This window comes from Peromyscus maniculatus, chromosome 8 (assembly GCF_049852395.1).
Source record: "Peromyscus maniculatus bairdii isolate BWxNUB_F1_BW_parent chromosome 8, HU_Pman_BW_mat_3.1, whole genome shotgun sequence".
Lineage (NCBI taxonomy): Eukaryota > Metazoa > Chordata > Mammalia > Rodentia > Cricetidae > Peromyscus > Peromyscus maniculatus.
This window is the reverse complement of record NC_134859.1, coordinates 50,372,513-50,399,519: the sequence shown is the minus strand read 5'-3', so window position 1 is coordinate 50,399,519 and position 27,007 is coordinate 50,372,513. Positions and strand designations below refer to the sequence as shown.

Sequence of the window (27,007 nt, the reverse complement as noted above, 5' to 3'; positions counted from 1 at the left end):
AGTCCTAGGCAGTATTAAAAACTAGATGATACTATTGATTTCTTCCTAATACCCTACAGGCAAAATAAGATAATAAAGAATGTTTTAAAACACACTCTAGCAAAAATAGTAGTCCAAGAAGAAGAATGCCAGGATAGAGAGCAGACAGCTGAGGCATGTGATCAAATGGAAGACAGACTCAAAAAGGCTCATCACAGACAGACTTACCTGAGATAAAGGTGTGCACTTTCTAGTTACTTTCTGCTACATATAAATGTGATAGGTTTCTATGAGATTTATATTGAGGTCCCAGAGCTCAATTCCCAAGTGCGCTCTTTTGTGAAAATGGTATGCTCAGAACTGATAGTTGACACACAGTGAACACAAGAGATACAAGGAAAATAGAGCCCAACTCAGCTCAGTTTATTTCAAATAAGAGACAGTTAAACAAGAACTTGGTCACCTGTTTGACAAAGACAGCATGCACTCGGGCCTCCCTACCTCCCCTTCTGCAACAGACAGCTTGCTCTAGAACCACAGTTCTAAAGCTGATCCAGGCTCTCGCTGCCAGCAGCAGTCATGGCCATACCAGTTAGGCTCTCGTCAGAAAGAGCTACTAAAGGCATTATCTACATGACATGTCTAAGGGGTCAAAAGTAAGAAGAGACCAGCTGAAAAAGAAAGACTGGTTTCTTTTCCTGGTGCAAAAGGAAAAAACTAAACCAAGAAGTCACACTCAGAACAACATCCCATCCAAGTCAAAACAGTGCTCAGCTCCTCTCCCTCCAACCTGCAGAGAGGAGGAGAGGTCCTTCCTGGTCGCAGTCCCTCCAGGCAGAGCTGAGCAGGGCTGCAATGGACTGGCAGGCTGGCTGGGGGTGTGGCTACGGGCATGGCTTCTTCCCCAAGTGTGATCTCTGATGCTTGTCAAGGCTGGAGCTCCAGCTGAAACGCTTGCCACAATGGGTACATTTATAAGGCTTCTCACCTGTGTGAACCCTTTGGTGTCTATTAAAGTTTGACCTCTGAATAAACCTTTTCTCACAGATGGGGCATTTAAAGGGTTTCTCTCCTGTGTGGATTTTCTCATGGTAGCGCAGGCCTGACAAGTCACTGAAGCCTTTCCCACAGTGGTCACATTTGCAGGGCTTCTCCCCCGTGTGAGTTCTCTGATGTTTCACAAAGTCTGAGCTGCGCAGAAAGGCTTTTTTGCAAATGGGGCAATGAAAGTATGTCTCTCCGGTATGAGTCCTTTGGTGAAAAACAAGCTGTGAATTCCTATAGAAAGTTTTCCCACAGTCTCTGCAAGTGGGCAGTTTCTGGGCCATGGGAGCTCTGGCCTGGCCCTTCTGAGAGGCCTCTCTCTTCTCCTCCAGCCACAAGGCAGACAGCTCTCCTGAAGAAGAGCTCTGTATGTGTTGACCTAGCTGTTTCCCAGCGTCCCTTTCAGGGGGAAAGAGCTGCTGGCCCCCTGTCCCCTCACCAGGCAGGCTTTCCAGAGCCTCAGGGACATTCTCTGCTCCAAAGCGATGCAGCTCACTCTCACCGAGGAAATCCAAGGCAGTCTGTGGCGGTGCCTCACCTGACGCCTGACAGAAAACATCCAGAGCCCCCTGGTCCCTGTGATTTTCCAAGTTTAGGTTCTCTTTGTCATTTTCTTGTCTGTCTTCTGGAAGGAAGGAAGAAGAAGGTTTAAGTGGCAGAAACAGTCATTCCCCCTTCTCCAGCTGATGCAAAGAGGGCACCAGGCCATCTTCTTCCTGTTCACTGAGAGGGTCACCGGGTACCTGAGCACTAAAGACTTCCTTTACCTGTGCTGGGTTCAAGGCTCACCTGGCTCTGGACTGAGCCACTCTGAACACCACAGGCTCCTAATGGGCTTTTCTGACCCCTCCAAAAGCAAGTGGCATGCACTTACAAAAAACAAACACGTTATATGCAAGCCTGTGCTTGTTAAGATGGTTGGTTTTCTTTTTAAGATTCATTTTTATGATTTTTAATTACGTGTATTGAGTAGGATATGGGTGTAGGTACCCACACAGGGGCTGGTGTCACAGACATCTGTGAGCCACCTGACATGTACGCTGGGAACCAAACTCAGGTCCTTTGCAAAAGCAACACACATGCTCTCAATTGCTGAGCCATCCCTCCAGCTCCAAGATTCTTATTTGATTATATATAAAAGGTAAACATAATTTAAAAGAATTTAGGAAGGGAAAATAAACATACATGAGAAAACCAAACAACCCCAACAGAACTACCAAACGTGACTACATATGTCTTCTTCCAGTGTTTGCTTTGAGACAGGGTCTCACTTTATGGTCCTGGCTAGCCTGAAACTTTCGTAGATCAGACTGGCCTCAAACTCAGAGATCCACCTGCCTCTGCCCCTAGTGCTGGGACTGAAGGTGTGAGCCGCTGCTGCCACCACCACCACCGCTGCCACAGCTGGCTATCCAGTCTTTCTAATTTAATGTAGCATGAATCTGAAAAGTTCTTATTAATAAAATCAAACCTGTGAGCCAGGTATTGGGGTGAAGCTGGAAGACCAGAGATACAGAACAGGCCACAGCTAACCTCACCTGGCCAACTTCTCAGCTGGTTTTGTTTCCTCAGACTGGAATCTTCTGTCCTCATCCCAATGGCTGTCAACTGAACTGTGCTGTTAGAAAGCCTGAAAGCTTAACCACCCAAATGCTTAACCACCCAAATGCTTAATCAGGTCAAATGCTTCTAATTTCTGGTCCTCACGCCTTTCTGCTTTCTACCACCACTCCCTGGGATTAAAGGCTTGCTTTCTGGGATTAAAGGTGTGATGAGTCACCATGCCTGACTGTATCCTTGAACACATGGATTTCTGCCTCTGGAATGCTAGGATTAAAGGTGTGTGCTACTGCCTATCCTTTATGTTTAATATTGTGGCTGTTCTGTCTCTGACCCCATATAAGTTTATTAGCATGCACAATATTTGGGGGAATATAATACCACAATTTAATTTGCATGTAGAGATGCATAACCTATTTCCACATGTCACTGATGTCATATTGACATCAGTTCGCTATCTGGCTATATAGCATGTACATAGTAAACACTGACACTGGTCTATTTAATATTAAACATGGATTCTCTTACAAGAAACATACAATTTAATTAATAAACCTTATTAATGTATCATTTTATTGTAGGTTAATGCAATAAGGCCATATTGTGCCACACTGGTTCACCAAAGCAGTTGTGTGCGCCTGGCTTTTATGTATGTTTTCATACCTATTTTTGGTTTTGCTATGTTGCCCAGGCTAGCCTCAAACTCTTAGGCTCAAGTGATGCTCCTGCTCAGCCTCCTGGGTAGCTAGGAATTCAGGTACTGGCTACGAAACCCAGCTAAACATACTTTATTAACTTGTATAAGCAATTATACTTTTTTTCATAATGTAGGTTTCTGATTATTACTCATGATACATATGATAAAGACTTTATTTTGGTTGGAAGATTTACTTAAAAATTTTAAGATAATTTATCCCTATAAATCTAAGATGCTATTCAGTACCAGGCATAATACCATACACCTACAATCCCAGAGTGGGAAGGTGAGGCAGAAAGATCAGAAGTTCAAGGGCAGCCTAGGCCACACAGCAAGACCCATCCTAAAAGAAAAAGTAAAAGATGCCATTTAAGCTGGGTCTGGCCACACGCACCTGTCATGCTACCACCCACGAGGTAGATGAAAGAGGGACAGAAGTTCAAGATCATCCTGAGCTACATAGTGGGTTCAAGGCCGGCAGGTCAACACAAGACTCTGCCTCAAGAAATTTAAATAAAACAAAACAAATATAAACAAGAGGCTGTTTTCTTCTCTTTTTCATCTTCACCTTAACAATGGCCTGCCAGATCTAGGCACCTGTCAGAGAACTTGAACTGAATGTGTTAATTCTGAGTGCCAGGACATATTCCACCCAAAGGGTAAAGTGCTGTCTCTCTGTCTTTAAAGAAGTCTTTATAGGCAGCACCTCAAAGAGTCGAGTAACAGCCACCATCCAAGAGTTATAATAAACACACGGTGTACTTAAGGATTCCCCACTGTGGAAACCTATGCTGTTAATCATGTGTTTACTACAATAAACATCACTGTAATAAGCAATTCTCTTAGGTTTTTGCCCATTTTCTGATCAATACTTTAAAGGAATTCCTCAGAGGACAACTGCTATCTATACTTATGGCATGAACACTACTGTTCTTTTTAAAAAAAATTCTTAGATTTGATTTTATGTGTGTCTGAGTGTGTGTATGTGCATCACATACACACAGGAGCCTACACAGATCCCCCGGAACTGGGGTTACAAATGGTTGTGAGATGTATGTAGATACTGGGAACCAAACCCAGGGCTTCTATGTGAGCAGCAAGAGTCCTAAACCACTGAGCCATCTCTCCAGCCCCAAGGTCCTTAATACCTACTGGCAATTTAATTTCCAGAAGGACTCTCTCACCCTCTGGTATGTTGTTAAGCAGGGGGAAACGGGGAGGGGCTAATAAATACTTGAGTATTCAATGGTTTATATATATATATATTATTTAGACCACTGAAAAATGGATTTTTGTTATTTTAAATGTTAATCCCCCAGTGATGAAAAGATGAATCTTTTTTTCCCCCACCACATCTGGGAGCTATTTTTCATATTCCAGGACTGCTGTCCAAATCTTACTGAGAATGTAATTTGTTCTCATCAACTTGCTTTCTAACTTTCTCTATATTAAGAAAAATAATATAGACCATCATTTATCTATCAAGTTCACAAAAATGTTTTATACCAATTTAGTTGCAGTAATTTTGTTTGGAGTAATTTTTACGTATCGATTTTTTTTTCCTTTATAAGTATGGATATCTGTTAATCTTTTCCTCAAAGATTTTTTATTGCCTCTATGCTTAGAAAAAATGTTTCCAATCCAAATAGATGTAAATATCCACTCATTTTCTTCTTTGTGTCTACTTTGCACATTTTCTTTTTAAAATCAATTTCTAACTTACGTTGTTTAAGCAACACAGCCAAACTGAAGAGTCTCCCCCTGCGCTTCCTTACTGCCCTGCACAGAGAAGCAGCTCCTGGCCCCCAGCCCCCACCCCCACCCCACCCCCCCCCCCCCCCCCCCCCCCCCCCGGCTCCTCCATCAGAAGTGAACCAGACAGCCCAGCTCTGCCTGGGCTCCTTTCCTAGTGACACTCATGACGAATCTTCCAGCTTTTCTTGCTACCCTACCCTGCTGTTAAGGTATCTACTTAGGAATCACTTAACTGGTTTTGGTTTTTGTTGGTGGTGGTTTGGTTTTTTGTTTTTGTGTTTGTTTTTTAATCCCTTGTGAGTCTGATTAAAAATACAGATCTGCTTTTCCTCTAACTGTCCTTCCATGTGGTCAAAGAAAAGAGCATTTCTCTCTTGTGACTTCTGTAGCTGGTTTAACTACACATCTGGAGGTCTGATCAACTGCTGCATTTTCCAAGTGGCCCTTTCCTATCTTGTCCCCTAGCTTTAGCCCCAGTTCAGTCTCTTCCTGTGTGGCTGGACCCCCACTTCGGCTCTACACAGGCTTCTCTCTCCAAGTGTTCTCTTCCCATCTGTCCACATCACCACCAAGTTAATCTTTCCACACTTCCTTCTACTACCCTTTCTCTCAATTCTATCTCTAGCTATCAAGTCAGGATCATGTATTCAAGGCAGAACTAATGGGGTCAAGTCAGCAAGAGGGATGGATAAAAAAACCGAACAAAACCCAACACAAAACAGAAACAGTTTGGGATATAGTAAGCTGATTATCACAAAATCCTATTGCTACAAGGTATAGGCAAGCTCTGTCCTTATTTTTATTGGGAATATAAAACTGCACCAAAAAAAAAAAAAAAACAGTATCATGTAGTAGTAGTAGTAGTAGTAGTAGTAACAATAATAATAACAATAATAGGCTCAGTGCATAAGACCACTTACTGCTTTTGCAGAGGACCTGGGCTCTGGTGGAGCAATCGATTTTAAACTATTTCATGTCAGCAGAGAAGAGTGGTGAGACAAGCTGGAAGATGATGCTTCGTGAGTGTCACCTAGGAAAGGAGCTCAGGAAGAGCTGGGCTATCTGGTTCACTTAGTGGGATTAATATTGTAATTTTTAAAATGTTTAAATTTTGTGTATGTGGGTATTTTGCCTGCATATGTCTGTGAACCACGTGTATGTGTGGTGTTTAAGGAGGCCAGAAAAGGCCATCAGATTCCCTGGAAGTGGAGTTACAGACAGTTAGTGAGTTGCCATGTGGGTGCTAAGAACAGAATCTAGCAATATATATTACTTCAAATTAAAATCGTAACTGGATATAATGTGTGCTTTGCATGTGTAAGAGCTGGCTTGAGATTGGTGAATACCCTAACTGTCTTCATAGAGCCTTCAGCCAGTATCTAATGGAAGCAGACCCAGAGATCCACAACCAAGCACCAAGCCGAGCTCCAGGAGTCCAATCGAATACATGGAAGAGGGATTATATGAAGAAGGGGGGGGTCAAGATCATGATGGGAAAATCTACAGAGACAACTGAACCAAGATCTTGGGAACTCATAAACTCTAGACTGACAGCTGTAGAACCTGCATGGGACCAGATTAGACCCTCTGCATATGGGAGAGAGATGTGTAGCTTGATCTGTTTGAGGGGCCCCTGACAGTGTGATCAGGATCTATCCCTGGTGCATGAGCTGGCTTTCTGGACCCCATTACCTATGGTTGGACACCTTGCTCACCCTTGATGCAGTGGGGAGGGACTTGGTCCTGCCTCAATTGAATGTACCAGGTTTAGCTGCCCCCGCCCATGGGAGAATTTACCCTTTTGGAGGAGGAGATGGGGGGAGGGGGAGTGAAGCCTGGGGTGGGGAGGAGGGATGAGAGGGGATCTATGATTGGTAAATAAAATGAATTTTAAAAAAATTAAAAAAAAAACATACAAATAAAAAAAGAAAAGAGCTGGCTTGATTCCCAGCAGCCCCCCCCCAAAAATGATAATAAAGTCATATCTATCAGTTCTTGTTCTCTGTAATACATTAGCAAAGGAAAATAATTAGACTCGATTGGGGAAAGGGTAATTTATCACACAATTTCCACCCTAAGTCCTTTTCCTTCTCCAAGGTTCTAGAATTCAGTGGGCACGTGTGTATACATGGGTGTACGTGAGTGAACCAGTACACTTTCTAGGACAGACATGGTTTAGAAAGAGCATCCAGGGCAAAGGAGAGCACAGCACAATACACTCAGATTAATAGCCAGTCTTCAAACACATCAAGAATCAATTGCTGCTGCTATTTAATGAAGGTTAGGTACCCAAAGAATACATCAAACATTTTTCTGTTAGTTTATTTTCTTATGGTAGGTGGTTACTACTGATTATGAGTACAGTAAGAAAAGTTTAGTTCTGGGCCAGCAAGATGGTTCAGTGGGTAACAATGCTTGCCACACAAGCCACATGACCTGAGTTTGATCCCTAGAGCCCACAAAAAGGTGAAAGAAGATTACATGAAGCTGGCCTCTGGCCTCTACATACATGCAGTGCCAAAGTATGCCCCTACACACAAATTAAAAACATAGATTAATAATAAAATAATTAAAAAAAATCCAAAACAGTATTTTCTCTGAATTTTCCTGTTGGTGACGGTAATAATGGCTATTACAAAGTGTCTTTTAAGGGAATTCTAACTACCTGCATTGGCCTCATTTTGTCTGAGTGTGAATTCTCTCTGAGAAGGAAAACTATCAAACCAGACAAGACTGAAAGCAGATCCAACCTGTGCTCTTCCTTTCATGGTTAAATATATGTCAACAGCCCTGTAGGGATTGACTAGGAAACCCAACTTTGGCGTTTAAGCCCGATCACAGTTAGCTATAATGAATGGAAACAATTCTGTCCCCACTACCTCCAATTTGATGTGAGGAGGTCAGAAATGGCTGGAGACGAATGAAACCCACTGACCTTTGCAGGCGAGTCTTGGTGTCTTCTCCCCGACATGAAGGTGCAGCCCTGCAAGCTCTTCCCCATATTCTGCTATGTTCGTCAGCTCAGGTTTAGAGTTGGAAATACCTGCTACAAAGAGAGATACATTTTGTGGGCTTTAGATGAACAGAACCTCTGGGAGCTTAAAGTGTGTCTTTTAAAAAAGAACCCTAGACTTGGAGACAGTGATGCCACCTGAGAACTAGATGATAGGAACATATGGTGAATGCCATGAAAACAATAATCTAGACAGGTGCCTGCAGGCATCTGGGGACCGCTGGCAGGCTGGTGCAAGGATCAGGACAGAGACTCCACCAGCTCCTAGTTTAGGCAACTTAGTAGAGGAGAGCACAGACTCAACACTCGTCACAACTGACTCCACCCCAACCCAACCTGGGAGCTGAGGATGAGGGAGCAAGTCCTTGGTCTGATGCTACTTGCAGCATCTTTAAAAGAGGAAAGCCATGGCTGGGTGTGGTGGCCCACGCCTTTAATCCCAGCACTCAAGAGGCAGAGACAGGTGGGTCTCTGTGAGTTCAAGGGCAACCTGGTCTACAGAGCGAGTTCCAGGACTACCAAGACTGTCTCAAAAAGGGAAAAATAAGGGGTTGGGGGTGGGGAATACCATCACCATGCCCATTCATTTCATTTCATAAATTAAAGGTATTAACTGAATGTAACATACTCACACAGTTCCTGGCAAACAGAACACTTTCAATATTGGGACAGTCCTACTTATAAGCCTGCTATCTCTAATTCATCAAGTTCCTACAGTAGCATTAATAATTATTCTCTTCACCCACAAACCCTGAGCAGGTCTCTAGAAATACACAGAAAATACCTAATACTTTCCCACTCTTTTCATCTCCTCCTATCAAGTGGGCCCATGCCCTCACCTCCTGAGACCATTTTCCCATAGGTCTCCAGCATGAAATCCCAGTACTGTTCTTTCTGAGTGGTATCCAGGTTTCTCCACTGCTCCTAGAAAAAAACAAAGTATCATTCCAATGAAGGCAGCATAGAACACTGAGAGGAAGGGATGTGCCACAGACTCTGGTCAACAGGAGACCTAAGAACTCACAGGAACACAAATCGAGAACGGAAAACCAAAGGGAAGATGACAGGCTTCACATCAGCAGCTCTTGCCTAGTTTAGGCACTAGGGGTTTACATTGGGGGGGGGGTATGCTGCATGTATTTAGGAGTGAAGAGTGCTACCACATAGGCTGATCCTTGTTCATATCTCTTTCAAGAGCTGCAGTGATGCTCTTGTGACACTGAGGACCTGCTAACCCCACTGTTGGAAACCTAAATAGTCCGGAGAGAAAAGAAAGACATGAAAAGGGAATTAGTGAGGAAAAGCAAGTATAAATGACTGAAAAGGTAGGAAAATTCAACAATAAAGTCAACTGCAAAACCTGATTCTTAAACAAAAGCTGGTGGCTTCAAAAGCATCAGGTGTGCAGCTGCATCTGGACTCTCAATGGTTCACAGAAGGACCAACGTGAAGTTGGTTTGATTCTCAGTGCTTCCGAGCAAAGTGTTCCCCTGTTACCCAAAGCCTGCCTGCCTGCCTTTCTTTCTTTCTTTCTTTCTTTCTTTCTTTCTTTCTTTCTTTCTTTCTTTCTTTCTTTCTTTCTTTCTTTCTTTCTTTCTTTCTTCTTCTTCTTCTTCCTCTTCTTCTTCCTCTTCCTCTTCCTCTTCCTCCTCCTCCTCCTCCTCCTCCTCCTTCTTCTTCTTCTTGGAAGGCCACCTACCCCACATCCATCCACCTTTCAAACTGAAATTTCAGCCTCCCCATGAGACGCTGCCAATAGCAACCCAGAGTGACTAGCAGCACACTCTGTGGAGTCATACATACTGAACCCCAAGCCCCAGACTGGCCACTTTCTAGCGGGGTGACCTTGAACAAGTTACTTAACCTTCTGGCGTTTTGGTCCTCACCTGCTATTAGCACTGAACTCAACAATTTGTTGGGAGGTTTGAAAGAAAGAATACAAGTAGTACCACGGTTACAATAGGACACCACACTTCTCACCCTCAGTTCTAAAGCAAGTCTGCCATCTAGTGTCAGGAATGTCTCCAGGAGTGACAGCAGAGTCTTAAATTAGCACATGCTCAGAGTGGGGGAGAGAGGGAGAGGGGAAGAGAATATTTTGGTATTAAAAACATCAGAACACTCAAAAGTTCTCTCAATATACATACCTAACTACATTTTATATACAAAATTTAATTTGAACTTATTATTTTGTTACTGTTCAACGAATGAAACTCCTAGAAACAGCCAGCCTGAGTAAATATTGCTGAATGCAAGAGTCCTTTGTTGGAACACACAAGACCCTCATTTTGGTGCTGGCAGGTCACAGGACGCCACACAAGCACCTGACAGAATGCTGGACACTGGGCATTCTCCATGACATGAAACAGCTGCAGCTATGTGCAGGGTCAAGCAAAAAAGTACAAGCACTGAAAGCTCCAGCAGTCACCCTCAGCCAACAGGCAGCCCAGGTCTGAGGGTCTGGTCGCTCAACAGTGCACCTCTGGCTGAAAGCCTCACACTCCACGAATGCCAAGAAGCCGAGACTTGAATGTAACCTCCGCTAGAGATGCAAGGTACCAGCAGCCATCACCTTTCCCTTTGGAAACCCCAAGGTCCTACTCTGGAGGACACAGGCAAGCAAGTGCTCTGATGGGGAATCATGTTCCTGTGTGGAAAGAGCACCATCTTGTGGACTTAGGAGCTATGTCACCTTCGACTCAGTGTAGGCAGGAGTCCTACCCATTCATAGTTTCTGATAATAAAGTGCTGTGTAGGGGTAATCCCACCCCTTCTGTATTCTGATGTAATTAACAACCTTCCTATTTTATAGACAAGACTAGAGGAAGGAGTTATTTATATTTAAACTTCCCTTCATTTTCAAAGAATTCCATTTAGTACAAATGTTTTGCTAAGGCAGAAAATGGATGACTTGTTTGCTTTATGCTTGGTAAGTGGTTGTCAGTTAACACAGGCACTGTATGTGGGTATAGCTGCCTATCAGCTAATACAGGCACTGTATTGTATGTATAACTGCCTATCAGCTAATACAAGCACTGTATTGTATGTATAACTGCCTATCAGCTAATACAAGCACTGTATTGTATGTATAACTGCCTATCAGCTAATACAAGCACTGTATTGTATGTATAACTGCCTATCAGCTAATACAGGCACTGTACATGTTTATAGGTACCAATCAGCTAATATAGGCACTGTATATGTGTACAGCCACCAGCTGGCTCATACAGGTACTGTGTGTGTGTACAATCACCAATCACCTAATCCAGGCACTGTGTATATGTAACTACCCATAATTAACAGTGCTGATTAGCGTTTTGAATATTTGGTTAGTGTTTAATTTTGTGAGTGGCCTCAAATTCTAATCCCATTGCCTCAGACTTCTGAGTGCTAGAATTACAGGCAAGTATCACCATGCTCAGCTTTGAACTTTCAAGTTATCAAAAACAGGTTATAGTTGGTGTCTGTGCTGTTTTAAATATATTAACCAATTCTCTGGGACTGTCCCTACATACTCCAGAAACAATAATTCTTTGATAAAGTGATAAAGACAGCTTGGTACTATCATAAAAATAGAGAGACCAATGGCACAGAATAGAGGGCTTGGACATCAGATGACAAAGCGACACACACTTAAGTTTTGACTATGGAGGCAAAAAGTTACACTGGAAAAAAGACAGCTGTTCAACAAATTGTGTGGGCAAAACCAGTTATCCATCTGAAGAATGAAATTAAATCCTTATCTTTCACACTGTACAAAAATCAACTCAAAAATGGGCGGAAGTCCTTAATTTAAACCCTTAAATGCTGAACTTCTAGAAGAAAACATAGAGACTACTCTTCAAGACATTGGGGTAGGCAAGAACTTTCTGAATAGAACACCAACAGCACAGGAACTGGCAGTAACAAAGAGGACCAAGTGTCAACAGATGGACCACATGAATATCAAAACCCGCACAGCAAAGGAAGTAAACAGCAGAACACACAGCCCACGGGACGGGAGAAAAACCTTCATCAGCTACACTTCAGACAGGGGCTAATAGCAGAATTTACAAAGAACTGCAGAAATTAAATACCACGGAATGAAAATTCCACTGAACAAAAAGGAATTAGTAGACAGTTTTCAAATGAACCTTAGCCCTAAGTGGCAGGCTTCTCTAGTACTGTGCAATCCTCCTACACCACATTTTCACATCTCTGGTTTGTTACCCATTATCAACTGCAGACTGAGAGCATCAAATGGAACTTTCCAGAATTAATTCCTAGGTTTTAAACTGCACACTATTCTTTCACTTATAATTTGTCTGCTTGTTTGTTGTTTTTCAAGATAGCTTCTTCAGTACAGTTCAGTCTGTCCTGAAACTCACTATGGAGTGTAAGCTGGCCTAGAACCTACAACTCTCCTACTTCATTCTTTAAAGTGCTAGAATTACAGGTGTGCCACCGCAGCCAGCAGCTGTGTGTCATCTGTGGACAGGTTGTGAGTCACCAATTTGGCAGCATATCCACCCTGCCTACGCTAATCACCCACTTGTCATTTAGCAGCTCTTTGCTCAGACTCGCTGTTGCAGTATCGCAGTGTTCTGTTCAACTGGCCCTTATTTTACTTCACCGAGGCCCCTTAACGGAAGTGCAAAAGATGGTGGACAGGCTAGAGAGGAGCCATGAAGTACTTAACTGGGTGGAAAATTAAAACAGTCTCTTCTCATTAAGAAAAAAAGCCATACACTGAGGCTGCTGAGACCTGTAGTAAGCAGGAGTCTTCTCCCCATGAGGTGGTGAAAAAGAAAGAATAATGACTGCTAGTCATGTTGCAAAGTATTCGTCTTCACTGTGAAGATGTGTCTTTGCCAAGGCGTCTTCTGATTGGTCTAATGAAGAGCTGAATGGTCAGTAGCTAGGCAGGAAGAGGTGGGAGCTTCCTGGTGGCCTCGGTCTCTTGAGCAGGCTTGTCTAGGGAGGTATAGCTCTTTGAAGAGGCTCTGCTGTGCAGCTGAGCACTGGAGCAGTCAGCACTGGGTGCATATGCCTGCTGCGGGCGGATACAACACATTCTCAGAGATGGGGCAGGTAAAGGGCGCTCTGCGGCCCATACCGGCCGGCATGAGGCTAGACTCTCACTCAGGAAACCAAGTGGGGGCAGAGCCAGCCACAGCAGAGTGCCTAGCCACCCTAACAGTTTAAGCTTTGGCTACGTGGTTAGAGAATACAGACTCAGGAAAAAAAAAATGGCAGTCAGGTCCAGGTCAAGAAAACCTCTGAACAGGTTACAATGTGCTTAGGTGCTAAAGAAAGAGAAAAAAAAAATGGATACAGATAGTCATAAAAATAAATAGTTTAAAAATAATGAGGTCTTTAAAGAAAGAGTAAAGTAATATAAAAAAAAAAAAAGTCCATGTAAGAATGGGAAATACACAGGGCGCCCAGGATCCTGTATGTTGCTTTGTTGACTTTGAATTTTTTAATGCGGACGAATGAACAGCAGCTGCTGAGGGACATTAGATTGTGGAAGGAAGTGCTGAATTGCCAGCTTGTACACTTTAGGGATGTTTTTGCTTCCATGGGAAATAAAAAGCTATGGATTCCTTCAAAATTAATAAAGATCATATTTGACCAGGGAAGATCTCCTAAAGATTTTGGCTGCAGACTTGAGGGAGGCAGGAAAAATTACAGGACAGGTGACATGTATGCTGATCCCTCTACACAGGAACAGCTCTGAGACTGGATGAAACACGATCAGTCTTGTTGGCTACAGAATCCTCATGACTTATTATTACATGCCATCCTTTCATGTGGCATGGATAGAGGTTTGGTTGTCGAGTCCAAACAGACTTATAAAGTTAACAGACGTTGCCGGGCAGTGGTGGTACACGCCTTTAATCCCAGCAATCGGGAGGCAGAGGCAGGGGGATCTTTGTGAGTTCAAGGCCAGCCTGGTCTACAGAGTGAGATCCAGGAAAGGCGCAAAGCTACACAGAGAAACCCTGCCTCGAAAAACAAAACAAAACAAAAAGTTAACAGATGTCTTTTACCTGCTCAAACATAAAACAAAAGAATCATCTTTAGCGGATTTGTGCACACCGCACATTCCATACCTGTGTTAATATAGATATATATGTTACCTTTACAACTTCATGTTTTCTGAAAAAAAGGATCAGACATCAATGAAGAAGACAAGTGGCCCAGGAGATCCAGACTCAAAATGCCTCTACTACAGTTTCCTCAAAATTCTGCATCCAGAACAGCTTCAGAGCTGCTAGCTCAAATGGGTCGGCATCACGTACTACTCCAGGTAGGACTTCAGATAAGCCCCGCATGTTCCCATTACACAAAATCTGGACAACAAATGTTACAGCTAGTTTCCCCAGGACTTGACCATTATCTCAATTTTCTCAGGGTACCCTAAAGATTCTCTCACCCCCAGACAACAGGAATCAGACTAGAGAACATTATGCCCACATTCCCAAGAGGTGCACTGTATGGTTTCTGGTCATACAGTTCTTGGGGGGAGGAGGGAGGGAGTTACAAGCTGCTATTCATCATGGTAAAAAAAAAAAAAACTTAACAAAGGAAGTTGGATCTCTTTCTGAAAAGGGGGGGATATACTATATTGATACAAATTTAAGGCTACTTTTGTCATATATAGTGTATATAAGTTTCTACTCTTGTTTAAGATATTGTACCTATACAGCTCATTTAACAAAGTAATATAAAGTTCTAGTCCTTGAAAGCTATTATGACATTTGAAAGCCATTATTGCAAACTATTTAGGATAATTAATAAATACAGGTTAGTAGTTAGTCATGTAACAATCAAATTTGTAGCCATGTTAGGTATGTTTTTAAGGTCATATGTTTTAGATAGATAGGTGGTCTACAAACACTTTAGAGACCTACAGAATATGGCATTTAAGATGTTTTAATAACACAAGGCTTTTCATAACAGTGAGATATGTCTGCTCCTGGCAGCACCAATATACTTCAAAAGAGGATGATGGGCAATGAAGAACCTCCATATGGAATTTGCTTTCATTGTGGCAAAGTTAGCCACTGGGCAAGAAACTGCCCTTGCCTCAACTGACAGTATGTTGTCCAATTTGGACAAGCAGGACACAAAAGATGACTGCCAAACTTTGCCAACACAAGGTAGGACAGACCTTCAAATTTCCTGCTTCACAGAAAAGTCTGTCAGATATTCTAGGCCTGTAGGCAGAAGATGGATGCCCCAACATTGCAGAGGAACCTTGGGTGACTGTCCAGGCAGCCAGATGTCTCTGTTGTTTCTATAGTTTTGGAAGTTGTTTGCTCTGCATTTTCTGTTCACTCAAGTAATATTTACCCTTTTTGGGTCTCTGATGGGGTTGAAGACTAGATAGTTACAGTTACAGATTTCCTTGTTACCAAATTCAGAAAAAAAATCTCACAAAGGAGGTGTAAAATGTACAAGGTTGAGACACATAAAAGCTTAAATTGTTTATCTAAAGAAATGTTTTGAGGTCTAAAAAGACAATTTTGGGTTGGTAATATAAGTTAGGATAGAAAGCGAATTAGGTACAAAACTTTTGACTCAACAAGATAAGATAGATAATGGAGTACTTTCTCTGAATTTGCCAAATGCAAATGAACTGGACATTGTAAATGTAATTATTACCTGATAATTGTTCTCAGTGTATAAAGTTTTACTATGTTAGAGTTAAACCTTTTCCTTTTTATTTAGACAAAAAGGGGGAAATGTTGTAGAATATTTGTGTCTTTGCCAAGGTGCCTTTTGATTGGTTTAATAAAGACCTGAATGGCCAATAACTAGGCAGGAGGAGGTTAGGCGAGACTTTCTAGAACAGAGGGGACTCTGGGAAGAAGAAAGGCAGGATCACTAGCTAGACACAGAGGAAACGGGAAATGCAAGATGGAAGAAAGCTAATGCCACATGGCAGGACATAGATTAATATAAATGGATTCATTTAAGTTAAGAGCTAGTAAAGACAAGCCTAAGCTAAAGGCCAACCTTCCATAATGAATAAGTCTCCATATCTTATTTGTGAGCTAATGGCCCAAAGAAAAGTCTGACTACAGAAGTTTTGCTGTTACACTATGAACTGTGAAGTTATGGCCAGAGTAGATGACAGCACTATTGGCCACCTCACTCCATGTCACAGGCCTGTGCCATCTGACATCAGCACAAAGGGTGAGTACACTGTTACATGGTAAGACATGGTGACACAGGAAACCATACTCGTGTAACTCTCATTACAGTGTGCCATTGTAATTATTCTGTTATTAGAGATAAATGTTAATCTCTTACCTTTCATAACTTACAAACTAATCTTTATCAGGGGACTGATGGGATAGGAAAGCCCCAGTCTATGTACAGGGTGTGCAGTGTTATCCATAGTTACAGATCTCCACTAGGGTCTATGAAATCTCTCTCTCTCTCTCTCTCTCTCTCTCTCTCTCTCTCTCTCTCTCTCTCTCTCTCACACACACACACACACACACACACACACACACACACACACACACGAAAGGAAAAATCTGGCCAAACTAAAACACTCTGTCCAGATAACTGCATCCCCGATCAAAGCCCAAGAATATTTATTAAAACGAACAAACAAACAAAAAACAAAGATACCCAGCAACTTCTCAAGATATAACTCAGCAGTAGATGTCACTGAGCATGCATGAAGACCTGGGTGCCACCCCTGGAATGGACAACACAAAACCAGTGAGAAAACATTAAAAACAAAACAAATAAACAACCCAGGAAATAATATATTACATGCAAGGAAAAGGAAGATGAATTTTTGGTAAAGTTCCATTTTACATAAAATTCTAGAAAATATGAACAAATGTGTGCTAAGAGAAGGTAGTTAGTAGATATCTCAGAATGCCTGGGGTACAAAAAAAAAAAAAAAAAACGACAAGAGACAAGAATTCAAGTAAGAGTGGCTGGACAGACAGCACAGCAGTTAAGAGCACTAGATTCTCTTCCCTAGGACCTGGGTTCAATTCCCAGGATTCACATGGTGGCTCACAGCCATCTGTAATTAGAGTTCCTAGGTAATCTGCCCTCTTCTGGCCTCCTTGAGCACTAGGGATGCACCTGGCACACACCAGGCAAAACATCTATACACACAAAATTTTTTTTTTAATTTTTTAAATTAAAAGGCAACCTGAATGTGATGGAGATATGTATTCTTGATTGCGCTTGTGTTTTAGTGCTGTATATGTACATCAAAACTTACCAAACTATATATTTTTAGTATGTGCAGTCTATCAACAATACTCCCATGATGTCAGAGAGGAAAAGACTGACTTGTCACACATGAGAAATAACCATTCCAAGTTTCTAACAGACCCCCGTGTGGGTATCTCATACTAGGAAATGAAAAGCCCTTTCTTAGCATAGGCTCAAAGTAGTAGTAGTAGTAATGATAATAATAATAATAATAATAATAATAATAATAATAATAATAACAATAATAATAGTAATAATTAGAAACTACCATATTTGGGCAAAGACTTCCCAACAACTTGCACCTTTTCCCAGAGGCCAGATCCCATCAGTCAAGACGACTGACTAGAGATGCAAGGACTCAACTGGGGCATGGCTGCATAACAGCTGCAGTGTGTGTGAACTGAGCCTCATCTCCTCATGCTCTTCTTCTGAGTCTGTGGCCCCATCGATCCTCCTGAACTAGGGGAAGAAAGGCAGAGGACCCAGCTCACCTGATGTACTGCTGGGAGAAATGCTGTTCCCATGTCCTGGTCTCTGACAGGCCTCTCCTCTGGTCTGGCTGGAAGCTGGGAAGCAGCCAGAGCTGTGGCAAAGAACAGGCTTTCAGAATGAAGATGTTCCCTTAACCGCTTCCCAAGGGGCACCATGAATTCTTCACAAATTATAACAATTCGTGGTGTCAATCGAATTCAAAGGCTTGTATTTACCTCCTAACAACTACAACCCCCTCCAAACTTCCAAACAGTTTCACCCATGTTTCTCCCAGCTCCCTCCAAAGAACCAAAACCCAAGTGGTGTGGCCCAATCACAGAATGGTTTAAAATACAGACCTGGGTCATTTCCACACTTTCCAGGGGCATTATATAGTTTCAGCGTACACTTAACCCTACTAACCACAACCCCCCAAATTTCTCCCAGAAAGTACCACATAGCACAAAGGATAACGGCCCCTCACCTAACTCTGGCTCCATGTCTGATTCCTCCTTCACACCATGGCTCAGCAGCTCTGCAGGAGCTGAGGGTGAATTCTGAAGGGGCAGGTCCGGAGGCACCACTTCCAGTCTGGGCTCTAGCTCACTGCCTTGGCAGTGTGCCGAGTTCGCCTTCTCAGACGAGATCTCTTGTCCTAGAACTTGGATGCCAATCTGGACATGAAACGGTGTTAATTAGCAAAGGATGTTGAGGTTGCTGACAGTTAGTGGAACTGGCCTTCTAAAACAGACCATGAGACAGACAATCTTATGGCCATAGGGCAAAGAAAGGAGAAAAACCCTTCTTAACCCAGCAAAAGGACCGGAAGCTGAGGCCTGCACCAGGTCTGGGAGACCTTCAACTCATACCACTAATATGTTCTCCTGTACAGCCTCCAATGATTAAAACTCAAGGCCACTGTTTAGTAAACAGAAATTTCTTAGGTGATGTGGGGAGACGTCTACGTCACAAAACTAAGTAAGATATGAGGAGACCCAGATTTAATATAAGCAGCACAAACTGTAGTCTTGGTTTTCTGTTCTGAGAACTCCTTGAACTCCTTGCTTCAGCACAGGAATTTTCCATTAGGCCTAATGAAGACTTTTCATCCACCTCAGAAGCCATGCTGAGAAGCCAGCTCTTGGTGGCCCTTAAATAGCTTCAGGATGGGGCCTGGTTGCCACATGAGCACACCATGGGATTCCAGGCTTAAGACTTTCAGTGGACCCCACCCCCAAGGGAGAGGGACCAGGAACATCCCACCACTGATGGCGAATGAGTTAAGCAACTAACTGTGCTAGACTGGTGAAACCCCCGGACAAATGTCTAAACAGTGGGGTTTCTGGAGCTGCCAGCTGGTGATCCCACCGAGGTTCTGAGGGGGTAGCACCCTGGGAGAGGACTTGTTTGTTCCTGAGTTTTACCCCACACAATAAACTGCTAACAGTAATGACAGCCCTTTCCTGAGTCCTGTAGTCACTAATCATCAAATTTGACAGTCAGTTTGTTAAGACATCTGGTCTGGGGCATTTGTGCGTGGCATCTGAAGTGCAAGAGTAGCTGTGGGGCCAGGCTCTGGACCTGTACAGACAGTTGTCAGAACTGGACTGACTTGTTAATGCTCAGTTTGTATCAGAGAACCAAAGGACTGGTTTTTGCAGTTGGAAGAACTATCAGGAAAAAAAAAAAAAGAAGAAAAGATAATGAACAGAGAAGCTCCAGAGGAACCTGGGCTTAACTCACAGACAAGCTATTATGCTTACCCACTGCCATAGTCTCCGAGGATCTCCCTTCAAGCTTTCCACAAGGGTCACTGCCTCTTCTCCACTGCCTGGACACTGTTCCCTCACCCACATCTGGATCTCCCCAGGAAGAATGGTCAGAAACTGTTCCAGCATGAGGATCTCCAGGATCTGCTCTTTGGTGTGAACCTCTGGCCGCAGCCACTGGAAACAGAGCTTCCGAAGTTGTCTCAGGGTCTCCTGGGGCCCAGACATCACCTGGTAACGAAACTGCCTGAAAAGCTGGCGAGCAGTCTCAGAGTTGGTGAGCTCTCTTTGCTGGGTAGCATCTGATCCAGAGAATGTGGTGTCTTCCGTTTTGGCCTTGGCCAGAGAAGGCAGCAGGCCCAGGGCCTGCCCCAAGTCAACAGGCATTGTCTGACTTCACGGAACCTTTTAGGTGAGGGGCTTCCAGGACAGAGCTGTCTCTGAAGAGCAATGGGTCTTCTAGGGATGCTGGAGAATGAGAGCCAATGCTGTACAACAACAACACGTGGTCAGGAACAACATATGTGTGTGACTCATGAAAGGCCTGCAAGTTCTAACTGTTTAATGTGTATACAATTCGATTTTGAGAAACCGTAAACTTGAAGCTACAAAGCAACCTACACATTTATCCTGGCCATATTTATATTTTTTCATTCATCTTCAAATGTCTAGAGACTCTATAGAAGAATGGAATAGACCAGGCATGGTGGTACACACCTGTAATCTTAGGACTTAGGAGGTGAAGGCAAGAAGATGGAGAATTTGGGGCCAACCTGGGCTATGTAATAAGTTCAAGGTATACCTTGGCTATGTAGCAAGACTCTATTTCAAAACAGGAAAGCAAGAGGCTGGCACGATGGCTCAGCAGAAAGCACTTGCTATGCAAGCATGACAAACTGAGTTTGATCCCAGAGCCCATGGAGGAGACAGCCACTCCCAAAAGTTGCCCTCTGACCTCTATACAGGCATCGCACTATGTGCATGCGAATCCGCACATACATGATAGTTTAAACTTTCAAAAAGAAAAACATGAAAGAAATGCACACATGAAATCATGTTCACTGTTTCCAAGTGAACACATACTTCTGTATCTCTGTACCTATATACTTGTAGGCAAACACATAATGCTCTTCAGAGCTGGGGAGGCAGCTCAGTGAGTAGAGTGCCAACCAGCATGAGCAAAGTCTGAGGTTCTACCCATAGCATCTGTAAACTGGCAGAGTGATTCATGACCGCAATACCAGCACTTAGGAGGTAGAAACAAGAAGCCCAGTAGTTCAAGGCCATCCTCAGTCACAATCAGTTCAAGACCAACCTGGGATACATGAGACTCTATCTCAAAATAAATATAAATCAATAAAGCTAGACGAGAGCTACAGTGCCCTAGGAATCTAGGCTAATGCTGAAAGGATCATATGCTCCCGTAAGATGCACAGGTCCCCTCCATCATGCACTGTCTCAGCACACCACCTTATCACAGGGCTAAAACAATGGGGCCAAGAGACCACAGACCACCGCCTGCAGTTTCAACTGTGAGCCAAAACAAACCTCTCCTTCTTCTAACTTGTTATCCCAGGTATTGCGTTACAGTGACACAAAGTTAGCTAACACAGCATCAGGATTTAGAAGGCAGCAAATGAAGCAGTGAAAAGGGGAACACTAAATGCCAAAGTTTAAGTGTTTTCAAAGGATCATTTACTCTAATAGCTGACTTTATTCCAGGTGCTCATAACAGTGGGTCAGCTTAAAAAATGTCATGAAGAAAGGCGCGAACAGCACCATTTCTCTGTATCACTAATGGGGTGCATGCACACACACCATATACAATACATATTCATATACAATAACAACAAATTAAATTAAATTTTAAAAAGGACAAGAGGGAGGAGGACTTAAAGGAGGGGGAGAGGAAAAGAATGGAAAGGAGGGACTAACGGAGGAAAGGAAAGATAAGTGTAACATTCAAAATCCAACCAGAGCCATTTTTTTCCCAAGGGTGCAAAAAAGAACAGGTAAGAACAACTTGATGGCATATGTTTTTCATGTGGACCTCACTAAATTTATGGGGTTTTTTTTGTTGTTGTTGTTTTAAAGAGCCTATACATTTTATTTATATACTCAGGTAGTACTTGCAAGTGTTACAGCTCTGGAGGTGAAGGTATCCTGACTTGTCAGGAAATCAGGCTATATCTGCAAGTGTTATATATAGCTCTGGAGGGAAAGGTATTCTGACTAGTTGGGAAGTTAGGCTATACCTACTTCTGTGAAGGGAGGTATCCTGGGTACCCTACAGCTGTGAGGAGAAAGGTATCCTGACTTGTCGGGAAGTCAGGCTATACCTGAAGGTGGGGTGCGGTGGGGGATGGTCTCCCCACTGGATATAGCAAGCCTGCTCCCCTCCAAGAGAGAGCCATTAAAGCTGAGCTCTGCTCTGCCCCCCACCACCCCAAAGGAGCTTCCTAGCAGAGGTATCCATTCCTCTCTGCTCCCCTAGGGGAATGTCCCAGCAGAGGTATCCATTTCTTCTCAGCTCTAGCCCAAGATGTTACTACTACTACTTCTTCTTCACTCTGCTAAAGGGGAAACTCCTGCCGACATGTAGCAAGCTGCTCTGGCTCCAGCTAAAATTTGTTACTTCTGCTCTTTCCCCCACCCTCCAAGGGAGCTTCCCAGCAGAAGTATCGGTTTCTTCTTCTGCTCTGCTCAGCTCCCAAGGGAGCTTCCTAGCAGAGACTCTGCTCCTCACTGGTGAAAAGATCTTCACCTAAAACTCTTTTAAGAAAGAGATTTGCTTGGATTGCTCGTTTGTCATGCCGTGCTGCTATGAACTTGGCAATGGGGATTGGCAAGGATTCTTCACCAGGTACCACCCCTAATTTAGGGAACAGGAATACCAGGGCACAAGTCCCAGACCACCTAGCAGGTAAGCAGTGATAAACTTGAGTATCACAGAGAATAGAGGCATTGTGAATGTTTGGACACAGGGGCTGGGTGACAGTACCAAGGGTAATGGTATTACTGCAGTGTGCAGAATCCAGAGTACCCACAAAGCATGTTCCTGAGGAGTCAAAGCAGTCTGTAATGCCAAAGAGAGGGATGTGAGAAAGATAAGGGGCAGTAGTGACATTTGGCTTGGAGCAATTAACAAGTGGTAAGGTGCGAAACTCGAACAGGACAATGGGTAAGACCACATATAGTGGATGAGACTGTGACCCTGGAGGGACACACAACCAGCATTCCCCAAAGTGGTCAGGCTGAGCATTATTCAGTAACTGATATGGAGTAGTTAGGGTCTGAAACAAGAGATGGTGTGACAGGGAGGTGGAATCAGCATCATCAAAAAAGAGTGACATTCAGGGTGTAAGAGCCTTCGAGGAGCTTTGGACTACTTCTTCTACTGTGTCTATACCTAGGAGTTGAGAGTGGAATGTGTACCCTCTGTATTTTGAGAATATCTGGTAAATGGGTTTGATAAATGCTATAGGAAAACTTCCCAATGACTCCCATTTCCCATCTTGGGTGTCATGAGTCCTTAGTCAGGATGTAAAAGATTCCTCATTCTTCATAAAAGGCAGAGTGTTTTCCTGAATGTGCATGATGTCTTTTACAAGACCAATAAAGACAGCCTCCATAGGTTTCTGACCAGCGTCTATAGTAATCTTTAGTTTAATCATGGAGGAAGCAAGCACAGGGGACAGGTAGGTGTTCTAGCAATTTGACTTTGGTGTTATAGGGATAAGTATCTCTTTTTAACAACCTGTGGGTGAGCAGTCTCCAGACCTACTACATGAGTGGTCTCGTTGAACTTCTGGACATGTGTCTACTGAATCTCAAATCTCCACACATAGAAATTTATAGCAATATGGGTGAGTGGGAAGAAGTAAAAGAACAGGTAGGGCATGACCCAATAGGGTGGGGCTTGAGTCTTGACAGGATTGTGAGGTCTCTTATTTTGAGACCAGAGGCAGGCTAGTAGTCTGTATATAGTTTTAGGAATTGTCCCTTTGCTAATTGACAGGCACGAGTAAGAGTTATTAATTCAGCCTGCTGATTTGTGATGTGGGCTGGAAGGGCTCATGCTTCGGCCACTATGGTGTCTGAAACAACAGCATATTCTACTTCATGTACTCCTTCATATAGGAAGGCGCTGCCATCTGTATAGAATGTATAAGTGGCCTGAGGTAGTGCTCCTTCCTATATATGTATAAGATAAGGTAATAACTCTTCTAGGGTCTCAATGCATGACTGTGATGGGCAGTATTCCAGAACTTGTTGGGGGAGAAGATTTGAAATGTTAAGAGGTGGACATGGTTGAAAAGTCCTTGTTGCATCCTCTACCAATGCTACCTAAAGAGAGAGAACTTGGGAGGGAGATAATGTTAACCTTGTAAGTTAAAGATATGACAAGTGGTAAGGAGAAAGAACAGTAATGGGTGACCCAAAGGTTAACTTCATAAGGAGATGTTTTCCATCTGAGATCTCAGGATCCAGGTTGGTATATTGTAAGAGGGCCTTTGTAAGGAGGTTAAGGAATTGAGATTTTTTTGTTTTTGTTTTTGTTTTTTTTCCTGGATGACCTCTTGGACCTTTTCACGGTTCACTGCCTTAAAGGCAGCCCTGTGGAGACCAGCTAGGAGGCAAGTTATAAATCTATTCCTAGCTAGGATTTCTCCTGGGGTATTGTAATCCCATACAGGCTCCTGATCAGGGACTGCCCTAACCCCTACTGGGTGGGTATTATCCATTTGATGGAGTTCATCGGCATGGGCCTTAGCCTGATCCCAGACTCGCCTATACTCTTCTGGGAAGAGATTGCTGGTAAGGATTATATAAACATTGTGAAAGGTATGGTCACAGGATTGGGTAGTGTACTGGAATTCTTTAAAAAAGTGGAAGAATTGGCAGTATAGGACCCTAACTAATCTTTTTCTACTTGGGAGAGCTCAGATAATAAGGAGGGGACATTTACCCTGACTAAACCATCCACCCCAGCAACCTCTCACAAAGTGAGAACTGGGGTTGGTTTATCGGGGAGGGACAGGAGGCCCCAAGGTAGAGTGGGAATGAGTAGCGAGCAGGAGGACTAGGGGCTGTAGGTGAGTTGAAAGTGGGTACCAGGGAGAGTTGACTGGTGGACGACCTGTCACTGAGGAGGGAGAAAGGGAAACTGAAGGGACCAGAGGAGAGGGAGCTGTGGGCTTTGGTCTATAGGGGGAGGCTCATTAGCTGGATCAAAGGAAATAGATTCATCCTATTCTGACTTCATAACTAGCCGGAGCTGGGTGGGGGGAACAGGAGGCATAGAAAGAAGGCTTGGAGTGAAGGTAAAAGAAAACTTTAACATAGAAGGTCTCTTTCCATTTCCTTGATCGCTCACAGTAGTTGTAAAGATCCCGAATAATATTGGGATCTAGTGGGCCATTATGAGGCCATTTAGATTGGTTATCTAAGGGATATTGAGGACAAACTTTATTGCAAAGGCGAACAAGTTTAGGGCCTTTCAAATCAGGTGCCAAGTATAAAGGCTTGAGATTTTCTAGGACGCATCCCAAAGGGGAATGGGAGGGTATGGAGTGCAGAGTTCCCATGAATGAGAGGTGAAGGAAAAGGTCACTGTAGCCTGTAGTTGCCGGTGTCCCCTGGACTCAGGGAGGACTCAGGGACCAAGCCGTTTAGAGGGTCATCACCCAACTCAACAGGGGTCCCGTGTAGCAAGCTTAGCCTTGCTAAGCTAGTGGAGAGACTCGGGTGCCTGGTACCAGGGCTTCTGTAGAAGCGAGAAGGCGAGAGAAAACCGAGCTCTAGAAGGAGGGACTCATCCAGAGGAAAGGGCTGGAAAAGGGAGACTTTTGTGGGAAAACAAGGGAAGACAGGAAGGGATGCCACAACTTAAAACTGCCTGATTGCAGTTCTAAGGGTGGAGGAGTGGAGTCAGGTGAAGAGGGCCTGCCGTAGCCTTAAAGACCGTAGCTGGGAGTACCTCTGCTTCCACGAGTACTAGAGGGGTGCCGAACACTTAATGGTCACTTCCTCAGACCCAGAGAGATGTTCACATCGACCAAAGGGGGGACTCACTGCCGCTGTTTGATGGAACACTGAGAGACTGGTGAGCTGGAAGCTGGGCCCGCTGCAGATAGACTGGAGCTAAGGGATAGAGTCTAGTGGGGCTCAGACCACAAGGGGAGGGCACAGGCACCAAGAGAGTCCATCCCAGGTTTCGGCACCAAAATGTAGGTGAATATTGCAACTCTGGAGTAGAAGGTATCCTGACTGCTCGGGAGAGTCAGGCAATACCTGGAGCTGCTAGGATAGCTCAGCTCTGGAAGGAAGGGTATCCTGACTGTTCAGGAGTCAGGCTATACCTGGTGTGGTGAGGTAAAGTCTCCCCAAAGGATATAGCAATCCTGGTCTTCTCCTGGAGAGCCACTACAGCTGAACTTTGCTCAGCCACCACTTAAGGGGGCTTCCCAGAAGAGCTCTAGTTCTTCTCCAGCCCAAGATGTTACTAAAGTGGAAACCCCTGCAGAAATGTAGCAATCTCCTCCAACTCCCGAGAAAAGTTGTTACTTTTTCTGCTCCCCTTGCTCAGTCTCCTAATGGAGGTCTCAGCAAGGCTCTTCTGTTCAGCTCCCCCTTGCTCAGCCTCCTAAGGGATGTCTCTGCAAGGATTTTTCTGCTCAGTCCACTAAGGGATGTCTTAGCAAGGTTCTTCTTCTCTGCACCTGCGAATGAAGATCTTCACACCCAAAACTCTTTTGAGAGATTTATTTGTGAAGGAGAAGTTCAGGAAAGTGGCTGCCTCTACCAGGGTGGGAAAGAACAGCCCCCAACTGAACAGGCAGGGTGGTTTATATAGGATCTCTTGGGGGCAGAGTTTCTTCAGGGAGAAGATTTTCTGTCCAGGGACTGGTTAGTTTTTTCTGCTCAGGAATTGGTTAGTTTTGAGAGTTAGGAGCAGAGATGGCCCTGACTTCAGAACCAAACTGTGCTTCTTTCACTGGCCTTTCTTAGCCTTTTAGTTCTAAGTCTAAGGCCAGGGCATATTTCTTTCACTGGCTCTGATTCTAGGGACAAAGAGTGTTTCTTTGGCACTGGTCTCAGAGTCAGGGCATGTTTCTTTGGTTCTGGGTTCAGGGATAAAGTGTTTCTTTCTCTGGCTCAGGTCCCAGATCCAAGGTGTGTTTCTTTCCCTGGTTCTGGGCTTCAGGGTCAGGGTGCTTGATTTCCTGCTCTATGATTGGTTGGTTTTACTGGTCAGTTGATTCAGGGGCAGAGATGGCTCTGATCTCAGAGCCAAACTGTTTCTTTCACTGGACTTTCTTAGATTTTTAGCTCTAAGTCTAAGGCCAGAGCATATTTCTTTCACTGGCTCTGAATCTGCGGACAAAGAGTGTTTCTTTGGCACTGGTCTCAGAATCAGGGCATGTTTCCTTGGTTCTGGGTTCAGGGATAAAGGGTTTCTTTCTCTGGCTCAGGTCCCAGATG

At 43.8% G+C, this 27,007-nt stretch overlaps 1 protein-coding gene across 6 annotated transcripts in view; it reads right to left on the bottom strand.

Moving 5' to 3' along the window:
• Positions 1 to 370: 370 nt before the first annotated feature.
• Znf18 (zinc finger protein 18) overlaps positions 371 to 27,007 on the bottom strand; it is a 30,798-nt gene continuing 4,161 nt past the window's right edge. For 3 of the 6 annotated variants that reach the window (XM_006973519.4, XM_042282212.2, XM_042282211.2), the window contains exons 2-7: positions 19,517 to 20,010; positions 18,238 to 18,427; positions 17,774 to 17,865; positions 8,888 to 8,972; positions 7,971 to 8,081; positions 371 to 1,648 (exon numbers count right to left, since the gene is read on the bottom strand). In XM_006973519.4, the coding sequence (XP_006973581.1) occupies positions 864 to 1,648; positions 7,971 to 8,081; positions 8,888 to 8,972; positions 17,774 to 17,865; positions 18,238 to 18,427; positions 19,517 to 19,909 (1,656 nt within the window). In that variant the 5' untranslated portion in view covers positions 19,910 to 20,010 and the 3' untranslated portion in view covers positions 371 to 863. The remainder of the gene's footprint in view (positions 1,649 to 7,970; positions 8,082 to 8,887; positions 8,973 to 17,773; positions 17,866 to 18,237; positions 18,428 to 19,516; positions 20,011 to 27,007) is intronic. The other 3 variants (XM_076542622.1, XM_076542624.1, XM_042282213.2) reach the window with 1 other exon arrangement.